Genomic DNA, 19,412 nt, shown 5'->3' with positions numbered 1-19,412 from the left:
CTCAGGACAAAAAGGGCATGAACTGAAACAGAAGCTGGTAAGTCAGGATGGAATGCTTTAGCAAGGGTAGGAGTTAAGCTGACTCAAGATAGAAGGCAAGTCCAGCAGTGGTACCTGCACTTAAAACATCACAATTTGAGAGACTAATGCCCAAGCTGGACCTTCAGCTGCACTGCCACAGCAGGGAGTTGTATAAGTAAGGAGCACACAACCAACGAGACATTTACCAGTGCTGTGGTCTAAAAACTGTGGCTCAGGATCAGCCACGTCACATTTAAACCAGCATCTGCCAAGCTTTCATGTGTTCCCAAAACCTGTTTTCCCTGCTCTCTTGAACAGCTTGAGTTAGGGCTTTGCTGTGGAAATGCACAAGCCTTACTTGTTTCTGCAGTCAACCCAAACTGCAAGGCAATGAAGCCATAGAAATGATTCTGCAGGAGTCATCTTGGGTCACAGCAAGTTGTCCTCAAACTGAGCTAATAAAGTAAGTTAGACTGCAGCCAGCACTTTGGTCTTAGGTGGTGTTTCCAGACAATACAGAGGAAAACACCTGCACCAGACCAGAACAGGGCAGGCTTGGGAAAAGCCAGGCTTACTAGCTCTGTATCCACCACAGTGCAGCGCTGAGCTCCCTCAGGATCCTGCCTCACTGCCCCTGACCTAAGGGCTCTTGCTAAATGAGGTCTGTGCAGATGCCCCAAACTCCCAGTGGTCAGACCGCCCCTCCCCTTGACAGGCACTATTGCTCTCACTCTCCCACGAGTGAGCCAGCCTGGAACAGCATCTCTTCAGCTACTTCAGGCCGAAAAAATCTGAAACCATGACCCTCGTTTTCAGTAATTTGAGCATTCAGCTCGCACTCGCAACACTGAAATTCAGGCCACAAATCTGTTCCTTTTTACTCCTGCAGATGGTTGCTTCATCTCCCTACAGATGGTATCCTGAAGCCAAGCAAGTGGCTTTCATGCAGAACTCCAAGACTAGTACTTGAAAAAATTCGTTACAAGCTGAAACATAATTTTCCAAGGAAAGACAGAAGGCTATACGTGTGACAAAAATCCTTTATTAAACTAGATTTTGTAAATTCCTTTTCATATTAGAAATTCTAAATGCAAATTACAAAATTATTTCAGTAAAAAACAAAATTATAGTTAACAGCAAAAGTACAACTTTATACAAATAAAAAAATCATTTTTTATTTTAATTTAAAAATAGAAATTTGTATCTTCCAATGTACTGGTCCTAACAGCTTTTACAATTGGTAGCTGCAATACTAGGTGTTTTCACATGCATATTCACATCTAGTCATTTAATCCTCTGCAGAGTTTATTCAGCTGAAACAGCATGAACAATTGGGCTTTGGGTAGGTTTTGAGGGGGGATGTACCACATGATATTAAAAGCAAAAGCCAAAGTCATTAAGTATTGTCAAGGTATCCTGAAATATTTTTAAAAAGAAAATTTTTCCCTACTACTTTCACAATCAACTGAAATGCTTTTGAAGTCACATTGCTCGAGACAACTTTCTTCATTGCACCTCTGGCCTTTTTTTTTTTTAACTCTGAGATCACTCATCAATGTTAGCACGAGCATTAATTTTGCATATTAAAAAAATCATAATTCTCCCAAATTAAAACTTGGGATAACTATTAAAATAGTAAAAGAAGACACGAAAAGTCACATATTAAAAGGCTACGATTCATCACAGTTGCATGCCGTTGAAGAACAGAATAGAAAGTGGTACACAAAATAGGTATTTTAACAGTTGCACATTATTTCAGAGTGCTGGTGGCAGTAGCAATACTGCTATTTTAAGTATAAGATGATACAGAATTTACACAATACCTCAGGATTCTCATGGATTCTCACTGATGTAACTGCAAGAGACATCAAAATGGCTGGAACTTCTAAAACGTAACCTACTTTGAAATACTGTTTTGAAATAATTGTATTTCAAAGAATTCAACTATAAAATCAGAGAAATACAAGAACTCCAGTGTTGTTTTCCTGGAATATTGGCAAGTAGCTGAAGGCATGGAGATCCTTACTGATAAAACTCTACTTATTTTCACTCTATGCACTGATCTTCTGACCTGTTCTGTATCCAGCTCAGTACAGCTTTTAAGCACATGTTTGAGATCCTTCAGAGGATCATTGTATTTTCTCTGAGTCAGAACTGCAATGCCTTGTTTTGAGTTGTTGAAGCTGACAGAGGATCTGTCATTACTTCCAATAGAAGCAGGACTGTTTCTGCCAGTGCTATGATTTTAAGCCATCACCTCCATCAAAGTTCAGCTGGCAGTCAAACAAGGCACGCTAGGTGAATGACCAATCTACACTAGGCAGGGCATTCAGAGGAGGAAGAGAGAAAAATATTCCAAACTGCTCTTGAGTTGTGTATTTCTCTACTGACTTTGAAAGACTGGAGAAAAATTCTCCTAGCGCTGGGTAGAGCTGATTTTACCGTGAACATTTTTAATGTATTTATCCAAATAGGACTAACGGATGAAAAAATAGTATGAAAGGACACTGAAGCTTTCTGGAAAGTCTTAGCCCACTTCCAGACACTGTTATGCACTTTTAATTCTTTAATCTCTTTTGTCCCCTTAAGCTTTGCACTTTTAGAATGCAATGGTAATTTTGAAAGAGGAAGCGGCGACTTCAAAAATATTCCTAAGCACATTGGCCAGAGCATTTTCTGGGGAAGTGAGAGTCAAGTGCAATCATCATCCACTTGCTAAGCCAGAAGAAGGTAAAAAGCTGTGTTTCTCATCTCCAGGGTAAAGTTGTCAACTGGATTATGATGAACAGATGGGCAAGACGACAACTTTTTCTGCTTGTCTTTTGAACTAAAATCTAATCTGTCTTTGTCCATGTCGGGAATGGTGTGAATATGCTGAGTGAATCAGGCTGCCTCCCAAAACAGCCACAAGTGTTGGCACTTCCTTATTTACAGGCACATCTCTGTAGGGCTTGGGCACCCAAGCAGCTCAACACACAACAGCCACCCCGGCCAACCAACAGGAACTATACTACAAAGAGTTGTCCCAGAGAGCTGCAACTCCATTTGTTATCAACAGCAGCACTAAGGAAAACCTGTTCAGGAACAGAAGGAAGTTCCTTGGTCCAAAACAAAGATTTTGGCTCCGCTGAGACAATTCTAGCATTTGCAACCTTGTACAGCTGATAGTCTGAATTATTGTCTTGAGGCCAAGTGCCTAAATGGCATCTCAGTCCATTTTAGGAACTGTCACAGAGGATGGAGTGTGAACTTCACCACACAGGACATCATGCAGTGTCAGAAACAGCTCTGTTAGTGCTATTTGGGGACCACAGATCTTTTGTATTTCACCCACTGATTCCCAGAGCAGTGCAGAGAGAAGGAAACAGAAAAAGGACATAATTCAGATGAACCAACTACTCAGAAAAAATATAAAACTTATTATGGCAGTCTATTATTATAGAAAGAGTCCCTTTGATTAAGTATTACTCAAGCTATTCTTCCACTTGAAATCACCAGGAAAAGAGTACTGTATCTGTTGAAGCACGACAAACTCATTTTTAAGTCTACCATGCATCATATTCACTGTGTATGTATTAGAGTAAATACAGATATATTCAGGAAACATCATGTCTTACAGCCTGTCAGCAACTTATGCAGACACATTTTCAAGTGAAACCTATTTCTGTGGACAGCTTTTCTCACAGAAGTTCTTTGTTTATTAGTACTCATGCATACAAATTGCAGAACTTGCACACACATATGGATTCATATACAAACTCTATGTGTATGTAGTTCCTGGATAAAATTTAATACAAAGTGGTTAAAAATTTTAAAACTCCTCACATTAATCCCTAATCTATTAATATTATTCCTAATACACAACTCACACCTGTTCTGAAAGAGCCTTACAACAAAAATTCATATGCCTTTCAGAAGGCAAAGATGTAAATAAAAATAGCAATACATTCTAGAAGATATTTCTATTAAAAAGTGTTCTGATTGTTTACTGGAAACACTTGCCTAAGTACAGTTGTTTATATTTCATTTTTGAAGGGTTTTGTTTGGTTTTTTTTTAATGTTGTTTTGGCTTTTTACATGGGTATTTCTAGATGCTGATACAACACCACCAAAGTCAGAGTAACTTTTGTACTACCAGATTTTCCAGTTAGACAATTACTATTGCAATATTAGCATTCACTTTGATGTTAAAAATACATATAAAATGTCTCATTATCATATTTTCTACAAGGAAATCACCAAACAATACACTAAGAATGAAGACATCATTATTAGATACTTGTAAAGTGAAACAGTACTGCATTTAAAAAGCCACAAAGTAAGAAACAATTTTAATCCAGTAGGTGGATCTCCAAAACAGATTGAATAACAGCATTGTGTTTTTCCCCTTAACAGATCACATGAAATCTGCCAAATTACCTAACACAGAGCTGGCCTTAATGCACAGGCCTTTATGCAACTTCCTTCAATAGTTGGAGAAGTTTAGAATGAAGTAAGGATAACAGAACTGGTCAATCCATCATAGCATGACAACTAAAAAGACAGCAGATTTTTGAAGAAACCTGGAAATACTCAGCACTCAGATGTAACTGAATTTGAAATACCAGTAGTTGCCCAATTTCAGCTTCTCCCCTGCTCTTCTGAAGGGTTTAGCTCAAAGTTCTGAATTACAAAATACATTTGTACAAGATAATACGTTTTAGAAGTACAGAAGCTGCAGCAATCAAAATGTGTAAGGGTCAAAAGGCAGATTAGGTATGCTAAGAAGACAGTTATATTAAAAATTGTACCTTAACTTCCCTTAAAAACATCATGTATTTCTCAGCAAAATTCTTAATCTGCATTTCTGAGATTTCAAATCCTTTTAAGTATCTTCCTTTTGCAGATTCAAAAAACTATCTATTCCACACAAAAATTTATTGGAAACATACTGACAAATCCACTTGCTGTAGATTGAGACCAGTTCTAATAAAATATCCTCCTTTAAAACAGATTACAAAATACCAGTGCAGTTGTTCAAAACATGGGGGTTTTTTTCTATTACCCGGCAGTCATTTGACACCTCAGTTTCTATATTCCTCTTTCCACAACTTTTCAATTCAGCATGACTTTCAGGCAGCCTGGTTTTATTTCTGTGAACCTATGAAACAAGAAAAAAAGAAGCTTCAACATGTGAACTACATTCAGTGCCATCACCTTCAATTCTCATCAAACATAGGAAAGTGGTAAGGTTCTCAGTCAAATATATGTGCATATGAAAAACCTAGAAAAAACAGAAACTAAGATGAAGATTTGAGAAATGAAAAAGCCGCCCAATATTCTTGGTTATATTCATTCTGTTCCTCTGTTCCTGTTACCCTTTCATTTCCTCCTCTTTCAAAATGGATTTTCATCCTTCTGTTTTGTAGAAGCCAAGAAGGAAATGGGAAGTCATTGCTGTTTTTGAGTCTCAACTTCATGCTCACCTTCCTACACTGCTCTATATAAAAAGCAGCAAACACACTGGTGCCAGCCCAGACTTACTAAATTGCTATCCCTCATAAACTGAACACAAATGCAAGTATTAGGAACCAATAACAAGCAGGATTAACAACTTCTCACAGTAAAGCTAGCAATCTTGAATGGAAATACAGAACTAAACCATCTCAGAGGAAAGGATCTCACATTTAATAGGTGCTACACAACTGCATTGGATTTGTGAAAAAACACAAATTTAATCTGAAACAACAGACCTGCCCTAATCTGTGTAGTAGTTTAACAGCATTCTAAAACTAAACTTCAATTTTCAGTTAGTTAAATGTGGGTTAAGAAAAAAATTTATCAGTAACAAAAATCTAAACTCACCTGAAGTTGTGGCTTGTGAGGTATCTGATAGCTGCTGGTCTGATTCGAGCGACTCCTCCCTGACTATGGCTTCCTCTTCCCGTGATAACAATGAGATATGGTTTACCACCAGTCTGCTGGTACTCTGCAACAGCAGGAATTGTAACGGTTAAAATCTTCCTCAGCAGAGACCTGGCATTCACTATAACCCTTCCATGCATTCTTCTGAAAACTCGCACTATTCATTGAGAGCTTTGCTTTCCCATGCTGATAGGCATATTTTAGATACAAATAGCAATTTTTCTAGATTGCTTGCAAGATGCATACTGTAATCATCACAAAACCCTTCCAATTTCATAGAAGCTTCACTGTTTCTGTAATCTAATATTCAATTGGAATTTACATTCTGTGATATAAATTTAAATTGCAAAATTAAAAGAGATGAGTGTCAATCACTGAATTTTGAAGTGGTGCTTCTGTATTGTTTCATGTTTTATCTTAAATTAATGTGAATAAAGAAATCATATTTTATTGAATGAGAAATTAAGAAGAAAGAAAATATAAATGCAGCTTTTGACATGAAACATTATTTGGACTATCTTCTGCTATGCTGGAACATGGAAATCAACAGATCAACACATTCCATGAGTTTTATTAGGGCACTTAGTCCTGATAAGAAAAGAAATTGCTCTCTTCGCAGAGGTTACCTAAATTGATGAAGAGTCTGAAAAAGAGGAAAAAAATAAACTAAACTGGATTTTCACAACTAATCAAGATTTGCCAGTTTGGAATTATCAGTTCACATGATGTGCTTCTTCAAGCACTCTACCCGACACCATAATTTTATTTAGGTTTTATATTTATTTACTGTCAATTCTGCCAGCAAAAAAGTTCCCAGTATTGATCCTTTTCCCATGCATGTACAGTGAAATTTACTTCTTTTTTTTTTCAGATTTAGGTGAGTAGACTGAATAGAGAGCCCCTACTATCAATTTCAGCATTCCTGATTTAAGTACAGTTCTGGAAATTTAGTTCTGAAAAGCATTAGGTTACAGTTTAAATTATACAAATTTCATTGCAGGAATTGCACGAGAAAAAGGAGTTTAATTATCCCTGACGTATATTGAAAGACAAGGGTTATCTAAAGCCCCACTGAACACTTTTATTTATACTCTGTGGAGTAGATGATTCCTTTGAATCATCAGGTTTGTGCAGCAGCAGCTTGTGTAAGAACTGTTTATTATACAAGGATTCCCGGTGTGCTTAAATTTAGAGGGTAAACTAGTAATGCAGAAAATGTATCTTTTACAGCATGGACACTCGTTAAGTACTTGAACTCTCCACTACAAGAAAAAATGAGCTCTCAAACAAAACTGCATGAAATGACATTTATGGAAGCAGCAGTATTTTGATCTCAAGCGATGCTGCCAACAAACTGATACAGAAGTTTCTGAAAGCTAGCTCAAATCTCACATTTACATGTAGAAATTGAATACAATATCATCATTGTGGTTAGAATTCCAATATAGTAATTTTTCTTTAAAGATTATAAAAGCAACATAGTTATGACAAAGCAATGCAATGGTGACACATATATTTGTATTATCATCTCAGTTAAAAATGTCAGGAAGGACAGACCAAATATTCAGTACTAGTAATAATAAAAGGGTAAAATGGAAGAAGATTTACAAAGAAGCAGGTGGGGGGCAAGACAGAAAGCAACGCAACAAGAATCATTGTCATGTCAAAGAAAAACAATTCCATTGGGGTACTTTGAAAACAAGACAACACAAAGCCTAGGTTTTTTTAACATAGATGTTATTAAAGCACGTTATTATTGTCATGTATCATGATTTCTTAATAGAAAATGAGAATCATTTTTAGGGGACAAGAATTATTACCTAAACCCTACCTTCACTTTTTTCCTGCAGCACTCTGGACAACTGATTCACAGCTTCATCCACATGTAGACCATGCAAATCCAAGACATTCATAGGCAGCAAGGAAGTATTTACTCTCTCAAAGATTTGCACAGCAGCAGCATGATTAGCTTCTTTCATCTTCTGCTCATGAAGACGACCCTTTATTCATAAGTACAAGACTATTACACACTGAGAAATAATTTAAGCTCCACACTGGTCAGTAATTTCAAAATGACAGCACTAGCAGGGTGCTTTTAGTTCAAGTTTGAACGAGTAAAATTTATAATTGTAGCAGAACTTGTGCAAGATGCTCAGTGAGACCTACTCACAAGAAGATTTCATGAAATCTGTTTGTGAGAAACTACTCAAAGCTGGCACAAAGAAGACTTTATAACAAAAGCCTTACAAGGAGAAAAAAAAGGCAGAAAAGGCACAAAATCATAAGCTATAATGTTATACTCCATACTGAGTTGCAGACTTATTTTCCTAACAATAGATTTTTATTTTCTACAAGTATTTTGCTAAAATTATACTGAAACAGTGTCAGAGAAACTGAGCAACAGATTAAGAAAAGCCTGCTGACTATTGTATTTGAAGTTAATTCTTCCAAATGCATTCCTGAAATTTCAGACAAGCCAAGGGTAAACACTTTTAATACTAATACTACTAATAATAATGTAATGTCTGTAGTAATAATAATTCCTATTATCTCTCCTAATACTTTTGACATCTTTTATGACTGACAAGGTCAGTAATTCCTCTTCTGGAATGAGGGCAAGAAGCAGTACACTTAGTCACCTTACAGAGTGAACAAGTACCAACTCCTTCCCATGAACCTTTCAATGGTAATATCTGAGAGATCAAAGCCACAAATTATGTCCTTGAAGATCTGTAGGCACAGTCTGAAAAGCAATGGAAGATTTAACTCCAGGTATTGGACTGACAAAGGCTCAAGAGAACAAAGTGAAAGTCTGTTTTACACTTTCTTAAAATGGATCATCTGAAGTGTTTTAGTGTCAGACCCAAGACAGCAGCTGTGTAACCCACTTGCAAAGGATTCCCAAGACAACGGCCACCCAGCATAAAGTATTTCTTATGAATAAAGGTAGCTTAGTTTGCCTTTTTATTACTTAAAGTATAGAATAAATAAATTTCAACAGAGTTACAATAGATTCTATTTGTTCTTATGGATAAGAAGAGAAGTAAGACAGGACTTGAAATTATATTTCTGTTTAAAACCCTGCACATCTTTGTCTCAAAAATTCAGGAATATGAATAAAAAACATAAAAGGTTCATTATAAAGATTGATAATCAGTACTTCCTACATGCACAGTAACAATCTAAACATTTAGACTTATACCACTTGCATGAAAGCTTTTTGAATAAGCAAATTCAAGTGATTTATTATTACATTTTTGTTCTGTCTTAATACATTGAGAATTAAGTGCTTCTATAGTGTGAATTCTTACCAAATTTTTATATGCTACTAGATCAGGGGAAAACTACAGGAAAAGCCTTTGAAGATATTCGTAAGAGATTTTTTAAGTTTGATGTCAAGGGAGGAGTCTCCCGTGAAGGCACCAAGAAACCAGTGTAGAGGAACTCTGATGACAAGAAGAGATGAGAGTATACTTAAAACCAAGAGTATGAAAAATAGCACTGATCAGCAGTACTCAAACTGGTACATACTAAGAAATGTGCCTGAATCAAGACCAAAGAGCCTGTGCTCCAAGGCCAGAGCATGCAAGACTGATCAGCAGCAGATCTACACTCCATAACCAGATGTACTGTGAAAAGCATGACATACACACCTCATTTGTCCCAACCCAAGACAGACTGTAGCCATAAAGATAGTCAGAATGAAGAAGCGAAGACAGCAGGCAGCAATCTTGCCCAAGATTTATGGAGGATGAAGCAAGCAAGATTCTTGCAAAAGATGACATCTTAACACCTGTCTGACTCCTATAAAGTACAGAAGATGTGTCTAAAAACAGTGCAGCACCAACATATACAGAGGATTAAAAAAATTATGTTTGTTGCAGTCCATGTCACACTCCAGTGACCCTAGCCAGACCACTTGGAGACCAAAAGTCTTGGTGTTTACAAGGATGTGATGTGAGAGAGATCTAAGACAAAGGAGCATGTGTGACTAAGATATCACTTTTCATGAGGTCTCACACCAGATTTGGTTACATTAGCTTCCTGTGCCAGCATCATTACTAGCAGAAGTGATTTTACTTGTGACTATCAATATAACACACAGGGAACAGTGACCAAATTCATCAACTCTAGTAGGCATGATATTTTCCTTATCACTTTCAATTCAGTGTTTAAGTACTTCCCTAAGTTCAGACAAAAACCGGTATTATTGTTTACCTGATGTGCATAAAAAGCTGCCACAGGCTTCATACCCATGCGATAGGCCTCTCCAGCCTTTTTCAAACATTCCTGCCTCTTCTGCTGGTGACAAAAAGCTTCTGCCCTTAAATCATCATATTGTGGATACTCAAAGTCTTGAAACATTTCGCATAAAGGATCATCCTCTTCCTTACTTTTTTTTGCCTGTAGGAATTTGCATTGTTGAAATTATGGAGGTAGGGTGTTTTCATTAACACAGTTTTGGTTATGTTTGTAACTATGGTTAAAAAAAATACATACCTTCTTCTCACGGTTCTTTGCAGCACTGTAGGAAGAAACAATTTCATTTTGCTGAACACTGTCTTGAGCTATAACTGTTTGTACAGGATCTGCCTCCAGAACACAGTTCAGAAACTGTTCCGTTTGTTCTAAAGAGTAGCTGTAAAGGATAAATAAAATCTGTGATTTTACAAATATATATTAATAGCTGCTATAGTTATCTAAATTCATTATTACAAACCTTGATATTGTTACATAACTAGATCACAATGAAAATAAACACTGGAATGGAATATTCCAGCTTATTAAAGGCTTGCAGATTCCTTGTAGGGCATTACTGGCATCAACACGCATGTGATCTTGCTCAACTGAAATGTAACAAGGGGGGCACTTGAACATTAAAAGGACAGTGACATACTGAAATAAACTGCATCCTACCTTAATCAAAGAGATATTAATAAATACTGCTCTTTGACAGTTCATCTTAAATCTTCTCTTGTCAGGGTTAGATCAAACTAATTTAAAACTAGCTCAGTTTTCTGAAACCTTAATGAGGGAAAATCCTTGTATTTTTAGTCAAATTTTATTATTAAATTTAATTAAGACATCAGTTGCCAACAGTTTTCTAATACATCCTTTTTTTTCTTTATTCTTGCTCTTTTGTAAGCTAACAAGAACAGACTGATCAAAAGTAAAGACAGATTTTGGAAAAGGCAACACTATGAGAACAATTTAGAATGTGAAAAATGAGATGGTGAAGTGTTTGAATTATAGAAATGGATGAAGAATATATTTTAAACAGGAAAGATTTTTATAACAACTTGGACAGGCAGCATGACTGACAAGTAGGTATGCAAACCCATATGTAGAGACAGACATTCAAACGGCCAAGAATGAAAAAAGATGTTTCTCTTGAAAAAAAATGTTCACTTCTCAGAAACTTGGATTTAAGAAGGTAGACACATATCCCAGAAACATTATGCAGAAGAGAGAATGTCAGCAGGAAGAGATGGAGAGATGGCTCATTCCTTCAGAGAGGCTGTAGTAAGCAGCAAAGTACTCACAGGTAACACCAGGTGATGTTTTCCTCTTGGGCAGATGCTATTTCCTGTGCACCTACTATTACCACACCCACTAATTTCTCCCACTAGATTTAAACCTCAGCTCTTGAGAAAATGTGCAGTTTCACTGACAGTCAGTGAGTGGTCAATAACTAGAGACATTCTGCTCCCAGTGAAAGAAACTGTCTATTCCACCCTAAAGACAAATGTGTCTAAACTGAGAGTTTTTATACCTTTTTTGCCTTTAAGACCAGCTAGTTTTGCCTGTATTTAGATTAACAAAAAGTGCTACTTTGGAAAAAGCCATTCTTTAGCATTAACTCTCAATATTTATGACTGTAACTGAGTACCATTTTTACAAAGAAATAAAAAGATTTCTTACTTGTTGTCCCTGAAGATATCCATTAAGAAATTTTGATTAATAGTTGGAAACATCTCAAAAAGTTGCTTCTCCTTTAGTTTAGCAGCACAGTCTTTTTTAGCTGTAGAAGGAACACGATTCTACCCAGAAGACAAAAGAAAAAGATTACAAGTTCTTGATTAGAACAAAATACAGTAAAGGAGGAGCCAATCCAACTTTGCCATTATTTGTTATGATTTAAAAAGTATCTACTCAGTTGGTATGCACCCACAGCAATGACAATGTGCCTGCCATATCAGCCTGCCACACTGATCAGCATAAAGTAAGGACAAGTGAGTTGTATTATACATCACTGCAGGACTCTGCAGTCTTTTGAAGTAATGCAACTGGAGCTCCCTCATAATTTTGACAAAGTAAAATGATGATTTTTAGGAGGGATTTAAGTTTTGGCCAGTCCATCTAAGTGCTAAGCTTGTGCAAAGTTCACCTCTCTTCTCTATACTGAGGGCCTGGGGTTGAAACAACACTTCATTATTAAGCAACAATTTTGGTTTGGTGCATCTGAAGTTGTGTTAAATATTCTTACTTGTGAAGTCATCTGAGAAGATGACCTAATTATAGCCTAGAAGCAATTGGAATGATTGTTCTAATATTCCGATTTTTTTTAAAAAAAGGAAAAAAGTGGTCAAAATAAAAGCCAAGCTCCATGAATCCAAACTGAAAATAAAGCTGTGGACATGACAGTAGTTGTTATCAGCAGGGCACATACATGCAGCTCAAAGAAAGAATCCACAAGCCATTTTCAAAGTACAGGCTAATTCATACAATTTTCTACACCAGTTCAGAGCTCCTCTACTTTAGGACAGCTGCTTATCAAAGACAATTACAAATAAGAATGCCTGTTCTGAACATTGGTGGGGCAGTAGAGGGCAGCAACAGGCACAAGACAAACAGAATGGGTATGGGAATTCTTGTGTGGAAAACAAAGAACTAGTAAAAATTTATTAAAGAGTTACTATTTTCTGAGAAGTGGGCACAGAAACTTGTTTGAGATTAACCTCAAGTACTTATTTTAATGTCTCATCTGTTGGGAATGTTGTGGGTTCTCCTTACAAAAAAAATTAAAACCAATTCAGTACACTTCTAAACAAACAAGGCATAGAGCCAACTAAGAACTCTTTTTTATATTGCTGTCACAACAAAAAGTATGGAAGATCAATCTGATATTTGGTTTTAGCTAAGCAATCAAGCACAATTCAACCAAACACAAATGCTAACCTGGACAGTGAAGTTCAGCATGATCTGTTTGTGAAACAATCAAAATATTACATTCTAAATGAGACTGTGGATTTCAAACAGAACCATCTACCTCAAGCAAACTCCTGTATCACAGTAATCAGCAATACCAATTGGCATGCATTTGTCTCACAAATTCAAGCTGTAATCAGCAGCATAAGGATGAGTCACCAAGTAAGACATGCTCTATTTCACTATCTAGTAATGAATCTAAACCACATTTTAAAAATGGTGCTATCCATACCAGGTCCTCTCTCTCCTGAATCGCTATTTCTTCAGAAATTATTTGCCTGAGAGAAACTTTCTGAATCTGAGCATTCCAGTGATCCATAAATGGAAAAACGTCTGATGTTGCTAAGGTTTTGGTCTGTATATCATTCGATGTGTCTGCAGCTGAGCTCGATTTTTTCTTCTGTATTTTGCTGTCTGCATTCTGAGATAACAGCACTTCTGAGTCATCTGTATCTATCCGCTGAATCACTGTAGGACATTCAAAAGCAATAAAAGTAGGGTGAGAAAACACTTATTAGCTTATATATACATGCAATGTCAATATAATTGAAAAGTTTTTCAACCTATGCAGTTGGTTTTGTTAAAACAAGATTATTAATGCTAAAACCAGAAACGAACACATTGCTTTCATCTTCTTTGCTTCCATTTCCCAAAGACTGTCTTATCAGCTTTATCTATTTTGTGAAACAAAAGAAAACCATCAGACTTCCTCACCAAATTTTCAAGTGCTAAGACATACCTTACATCTGAAAACCACCTTGCACAAACATTAAGTGGGGGGTTGTTTGCTTTTATAAAAGAATCACTCATATGTTTACCTGCCTTTCTTCTACAATTTAAGGACAGATGCTTAACAATCTGGTTTTATGCTTCTATAAGTTAATGTTAAGTTAATTGCAGCAGCATTTTTTGGTCACTAGTTGCACCCCCATTGCAATCCAAGTCTGCAGTGGTGTTCTGCAATAGAAAGACATTTCTTCTAGGAGCTGAATGAAAACTGGATTGCAAGAGATATTAACACTTTTTGAACACGGCATCCATCTTCCTGCTAAAATCACCTCTGACCAACAACATGTGAATGTATTCTTGACCTCTCTTCCTCACCTGCATAAATCGTACTTTGCTAGTAATTCTCTGGATGCTCCTTTTCTTGCCACAGAGAATTCCTACCAAACAGCTGTCTGCTTCAACCAGAGCTTCTATGAGTTTTCTGAACAACATAAAATTACAGGCTTTATCTGGAACTAGTAGTTCTGCTTAACTTCTCTCTCTTCCCCTACACCTATATAAGACATTGGTAAATGGATCCAAAGGCAATAAAATTTAGCCTAATAAATAGTCATCATTTTTCAATTGATGGAGTATTTGCAACCTTAAGTTTCAAATAATTAATTACTTGTATAATGAACATTAAGTATTTTTACAATTACAAGAAATACACAACATACCTTCTGCAGACAACTTACACGATTCATCTCTCCTCTGACGCTTCTACATAAAAATAGTAAAATCATTAATGTAATAAGCTATGAATTTTGCAGGAAAGCTTTCCAAGTGTTAGCTTCTAATGAAAGCAATTTCTCACAATACTTCTCAAAGATTCAGTATTTAAATATATTTAGGAAAAAGAATTATGAAGTGAAATTTGTAAGCTAGAATTACCTTTTTAAAAACACATCAAACCAAAGAAACATGCCCCACTGCTAAGACTTCATAGCCTCAATTATATAAACCAAACAAAAATTTTGCCAAAAGGCATTCCAAGTTTCATAGGGCTGTAAAGGAACACGGGTTAGAGAGCTCATCTCAATTACTGCATACAGAGATGTTTTGTATAGAGAATAATTCATAAAATAATTCTTTTTACAGGTCAAAAAAGCAGTAAGGATTTTTGACCAATGGAATTTTTCATCAATCTCGTAGTGAAATGGTTCTTTTTAAAGAATCTTGTTTTCATGATAAGGCACTCATGACAGGACTTAAAATATCTTCAAATAGCTCCAATGATTATGACATACTGATAGACTCCCCACATTTTACAAACTACTATTACATTTTATCATTGTTCTTGCAAAGATAACACCTTTAGACCAAGACATATGGAGACAAATGGTCTGACAAAATACAGGCATGCAACACTGTATCATAAGCAAGAAATCTACTGACCAGAATGGATTCTTTCCATTTTTCATGAATCAATTTTGCCAAATTCAGATCAATATGAACCACACAATCCTCAACAGTTAGTGAACCTTGTGGAACAAAGAGAATATATTCATTAAAAACATGCTATAAGAACTTACATAAGCAATTAAAGTACAGTATACTAGACTTACTAATTTTAACTTTGGAGATTCTAAATAAACTGGTCATGCCTGAAAAAAAAATTCTAAACAAAAAAAGAAATTGTTTTCGAGTGTTCAAAAGCTCTGAAAGGGTAGGAAAGAAGCAAGTTAATGTTAACTGTATATTGTTGAAATAGGACTACCTGGACAACTGTATTTTTCCTCCTGTTTTCTGTTTTTCTAGCAGACTCTTCTTTTACAAAGCCATTGTTAATTGAAAACAACAGTTTCATCCATGGAACTGTGATTCCCCCTGTTCCATTGCCATCCACATGGCAACTGCTTTTCTGTACAGCATAGCCCAACAGCAGTCACATCCCTCCTTTCCAACACACAAACTCCCAGAAACAAACTCTAAGCATCCTCCCAAATTCTAAAGGAAACAGCAGAAATTATAATGGTATCATAACAAAAGCTCTTTTTCCTTAAAAAGGTGTTTCTCACCCTTTCAAAAGTAAAAATTAAAAAAAAAGCAGGAAGTATGGATGTGTCAAATAAAAATTTTGGGCATACTTCAAGCACAATAAAACACTTTTCTGCCATAAAAAACAAACTTTTTTTTTAAGAAGGTAGGCATGTAAGGCAAAGAGGCCAGCAATCAAACCCACCAATAAATCAGTATCCAGGGCTTCACATAAAGCAATCTTCAAGATGAAAGATGGAAACAAGAAAAAAAAGTGTGGGGAAAAAAGAGAGAAAAACATCAAGCTGTATATTCCTCCTATTTTTTTTTCATCATTCTACCACTCTTTAACTTTTGAGATGCATGTTCAAGCTGCTTATGGCTTCCTTAGCCATAATTTCCCAGCAGACTGGTCTGTTATCATCTTTTAAGCCACACTTCATCTCCCTTAACCATCCATTTTCTTGTTCCCCAACTTAACTGATGCCTAAAGGTTTTTCTTCCCTTACTTCTTTCCTAATCAGCTACAATCTGCATATTCCTTATTATCTAAATATTTCTTCAGAATTTGAATATAAGCTCAAAGGCCGGTTGCCCAGAATGCAAATAAGCCAATGTTTTTTCATTTCAGATTATGTGCATGTACAAAAAGACAAAAGCAGAAGACAAAGTCAGAAGTGCACTACTGCACTTATATTTTATGCTATGCTTAGTTCACTTTCATTTCTGCATTAACAACATCAACCACCAGTATCATGAGGAATTACAGGAATCTATTCCCTAAAAAACAAACATGAAGGGAAAAAAGCACAGACAAAGAAAGAAAGCTTTCCTACCCTTAATAATTTTTTTTCATAAGAACATGTATATAATTACATCATACCTGCATCAATGCCAACAGGTCCAAATATCTCTTTCAGCTGCAGTGCCAGTTCAGGAGGCAGTGTTAGTTCTAGGCAATCTATACTGAAGGCTGCATGTGATGCTAGTACAGGGCTTTGTCTCTTGGTTTTAGTTGCAGCCCAGCTTGGAGTTTCAATTTCTTCTTTACCACGTATCTCCCTGTAATTCTCCTCAGTTTTTTTATCCATCTCCAGTTCTTTATTGCTTCTAGGACCAACCAGAGGTGAACAAACCATTTCCAGTAACAAACCAGTCCCTTTGGTATTTTCAGCATTGCTTTCTGAAGGGTTACTGTCACTTTCAGTGCTTAATTCAGATTTCAGATTCGTAGAAGTTGTGTTAGGATCATGAGGCAAACCTGCATCAAGTTGTGAAAGTGATGGCTTATTTACAGTTTCTTCAAGAGGACTCTCACTCTCTCCCATCTGCTTTCCTGAAACAGACAGCTCAATGATACCTGCTGCTGAGTTGCTTGTGTCAGTTCTAGGGGCTGAATCCACAGAATTTTTCAGTTCCACTGAATTATCCAATGAGGTAGCAGTGAATGAGTCAGACACATCAGCACTTGTCACAGCTGTCTTGGCAGCCCTACTTTCTGCAATGCTGAGTGATGAGTTCTTGTCTTCTAAAGCCTCAAAGGTACCACCAGCCCCAAGTACTTGTGGGGTTTGTTTGCAGTCTTTGAGATTCTCACCACAGTCTGTACTTGCCTTGAAATCAAGGTCTGCGACCACTGGCTCAGCTTCACTTACCTGAAAGCTTTCAGTATCAACAGCTTTACGTAACGTTTCATCTAGCAGTAGACCTGTGGCCCAGTCTATGTCTTTGTTACATCTTTCATACAGATCTTTCAGAGCTTCAAATGAAACAGACTCAAAGAGCTTACAGAGCATATCTAGTTTTTCAGACTCATCAATATTGATAAGCTCACTTTCCTCCACAAAAGTGCTTTTATCATACGTAACTCGATAGGGTATTTTTTCCTGAGAATCTGAAGCATTATCTGTATCTTTGGGTTTGAAGCCATCTAGCCTGCCATGCAATATTTTTGCTGTCTCAGGAAAAAGCATTTTCTTTTCTAACCTCCACAGGAGAGCAAAGTCCTGTGATTCAGTCTGTGAATGGCTACTTTTATGCCTACATAAGTTTGTGTCCTGATTCTCTTCTGCCACATTAAGTTTAGACAAGTGGTCCTCTTCTCTGGGATGTGGCAAGCAGCTGTTTGTAAAAGTGAGGGCTAATTTGTGATGTTTTCTTGTTCTCTTACTTTGCTGGGATTTTTCCTCACTTACTGTTTCACTAGCTACTATTTCCTCTTGGTGCACAGGCAAGCTCCTTATATCTGGTTCCTCTCCAGTGTTCACAGACGACCCATGAATCACATGTACAGTTTCAAGAGCATTCATATCAGTGTCATCATCAGTATTTCTGTCTTCATCACATTGATTTAAATTTGTCTTTCTCATTCTCCTTGACCTTTGTTGTCTCTGTTCTAATGAGGCTGAGACAGGCCAACATCCTAACATTTGCAATTCTGGTGTAACTGTATCTGAACTACCAGAGTAACAGCTACAGGGTGGACTTTCATCTTCATGTCCCTTCTCAACAGTACATGTCTCAGGCAGGCCCACTTGCTCTTTACCTATCTCAGAATGCTGCTGACTGGGAGTTTCACCTTCCTTATCACTCTTCAAAGGAGATTTTTCTAGTCTTCTAGATCTTTTGACTCTCTGTCCCATTGTTTGTTCCACGGGCCAGTCACCCAGAAAGTTTAGCAGTTCTGGTTTTCCTGATGCATCAAAAGCCAAACTGCTTGTTTCCACTGTGTTACTCGTTTGTGTTGATTTTGGTTCCATACATATTTCGTCCAATTGTTCAACTGCAGTTTGAACTTTGAGACTGCTGTTATCACTGTGTTCCTCAGCTCCACCTGTGTGTAAGTTCACAGTCTCTTCAGGTGGGATCACATCAACCTCATCCGTTTCTGCTTCAGTTTTTTCTGGTTTTAATCCCTTTTCTTCTTTCTTCTCCAAGGGCAGCTCTTTTTTGGTGCAATCTGATAAATTAATTTCCAAGTCATCTTGAACAGTGCTGGTCTCAGAATTGTGTTCCACTGAGTTATCTTCCATTTCTTTTTCCTTTTTCTGAAAATGCTCAGAATCACAACTACTTCCTGATGTTAGAGAAATACCAGGAGAAGTTTTATCAACTTCAGTTAATTCAATAGGCTCCACCTCAGAAGCAAAACATTCTTCTTCCTTTACATCAGAATGTATTTCTCTATTTCTGAAAGACAAATTGAAGTGAAATGTAAACCCACTTCAAACCTTCTTAAAACATTTGTCCACATTTTCAACTCCAGTTAGAACTAGAGAGTTTAACCTAGTTAGACTCCTAGTGAGAGGAAAACAAATTTATGACTAGCTGTAACTCCAACACTCCTCAATAAAAAAGGAGCTAAGCAAATATGAACTTTTTTTAGTAAGTCTCCCTTTCTTACTAGAGCACAGGGCTAAGAGCACCTTCTCAGGAGTCAATCTCATCCCCATCCCATTTCCAGCATTCAGTTTTGTATCAGAGCACTTTGCTGCCAGACATTTCCTCACTCATATCAGCAAGTCTGGTAA

The 19,412-nt window shown here is 36.7% G+C and overlaps 1 protein-coding gene across 4 annotated transcripts in view; it reads right to left on the bottom strand.

The window, feature by feature from the left end:
• Positions 1-1,043: 1,043 nt before the first annotated feature.
• Positions 1,044-19,412, bottom strand: part of N4BP2 (NEDD4 binding protein 2) — a 36,529-nt gene continuing 18,160 nt past the window's right edge. For 3 of the 4 annotated variants that reach the window (XM_088163291.1, XM_088163293.1, XM_088163292.1), the window contains exons 10-19: positions 16,766-19,071; positions 15,301-15,386; positions 14,583-14,625; positions 13,367-13,602; positions 11,848-11,966; positions 10,426-10,564; positions 10,144-10,329; positions 7,757-7,925; positions 5,866-5,989; positions 1,044-5,161 (exon numbers count right to left, since the gene is read on the bottom strand). In XM_088163291.1, coding sequence (XP_088019417.1) covers positions 5,116-5,161; positions 5,866-5,989; positions 7,757-7,925; positions 10,144-10,329; positions 10,426-10,564; positions 11,848-11,966; positions 13,367-13,602; positions 14,583-14,625; positions 15,301-15,386; positions 16,766-19,071 — 3,454 coding nt within the window. In that variant the 3' untranslated portion in view covers positions 1,044-5,115. The other variant, XM_088163294.1, reaches the window with a different exon arrangement.

Source organism: Sturnus vulgaris, chromosome 4 (assembly GCF_052056855.1).
Source record: "Sturnus vulgaris isolate bStuVul1 chromosome 4, bStuVul1.hap1, whole genome shotgun sequence".
NCBI lineage: Eukaryota > Metazoa > Chordata > Aves > Passeriformes > Sturnidae > Sturnus > Sturnus vulgaris.
Note: the sequence above shows the minus strand (reverse complement) of the source record. Positions and strands in the feature narration are given on the sequence as shown.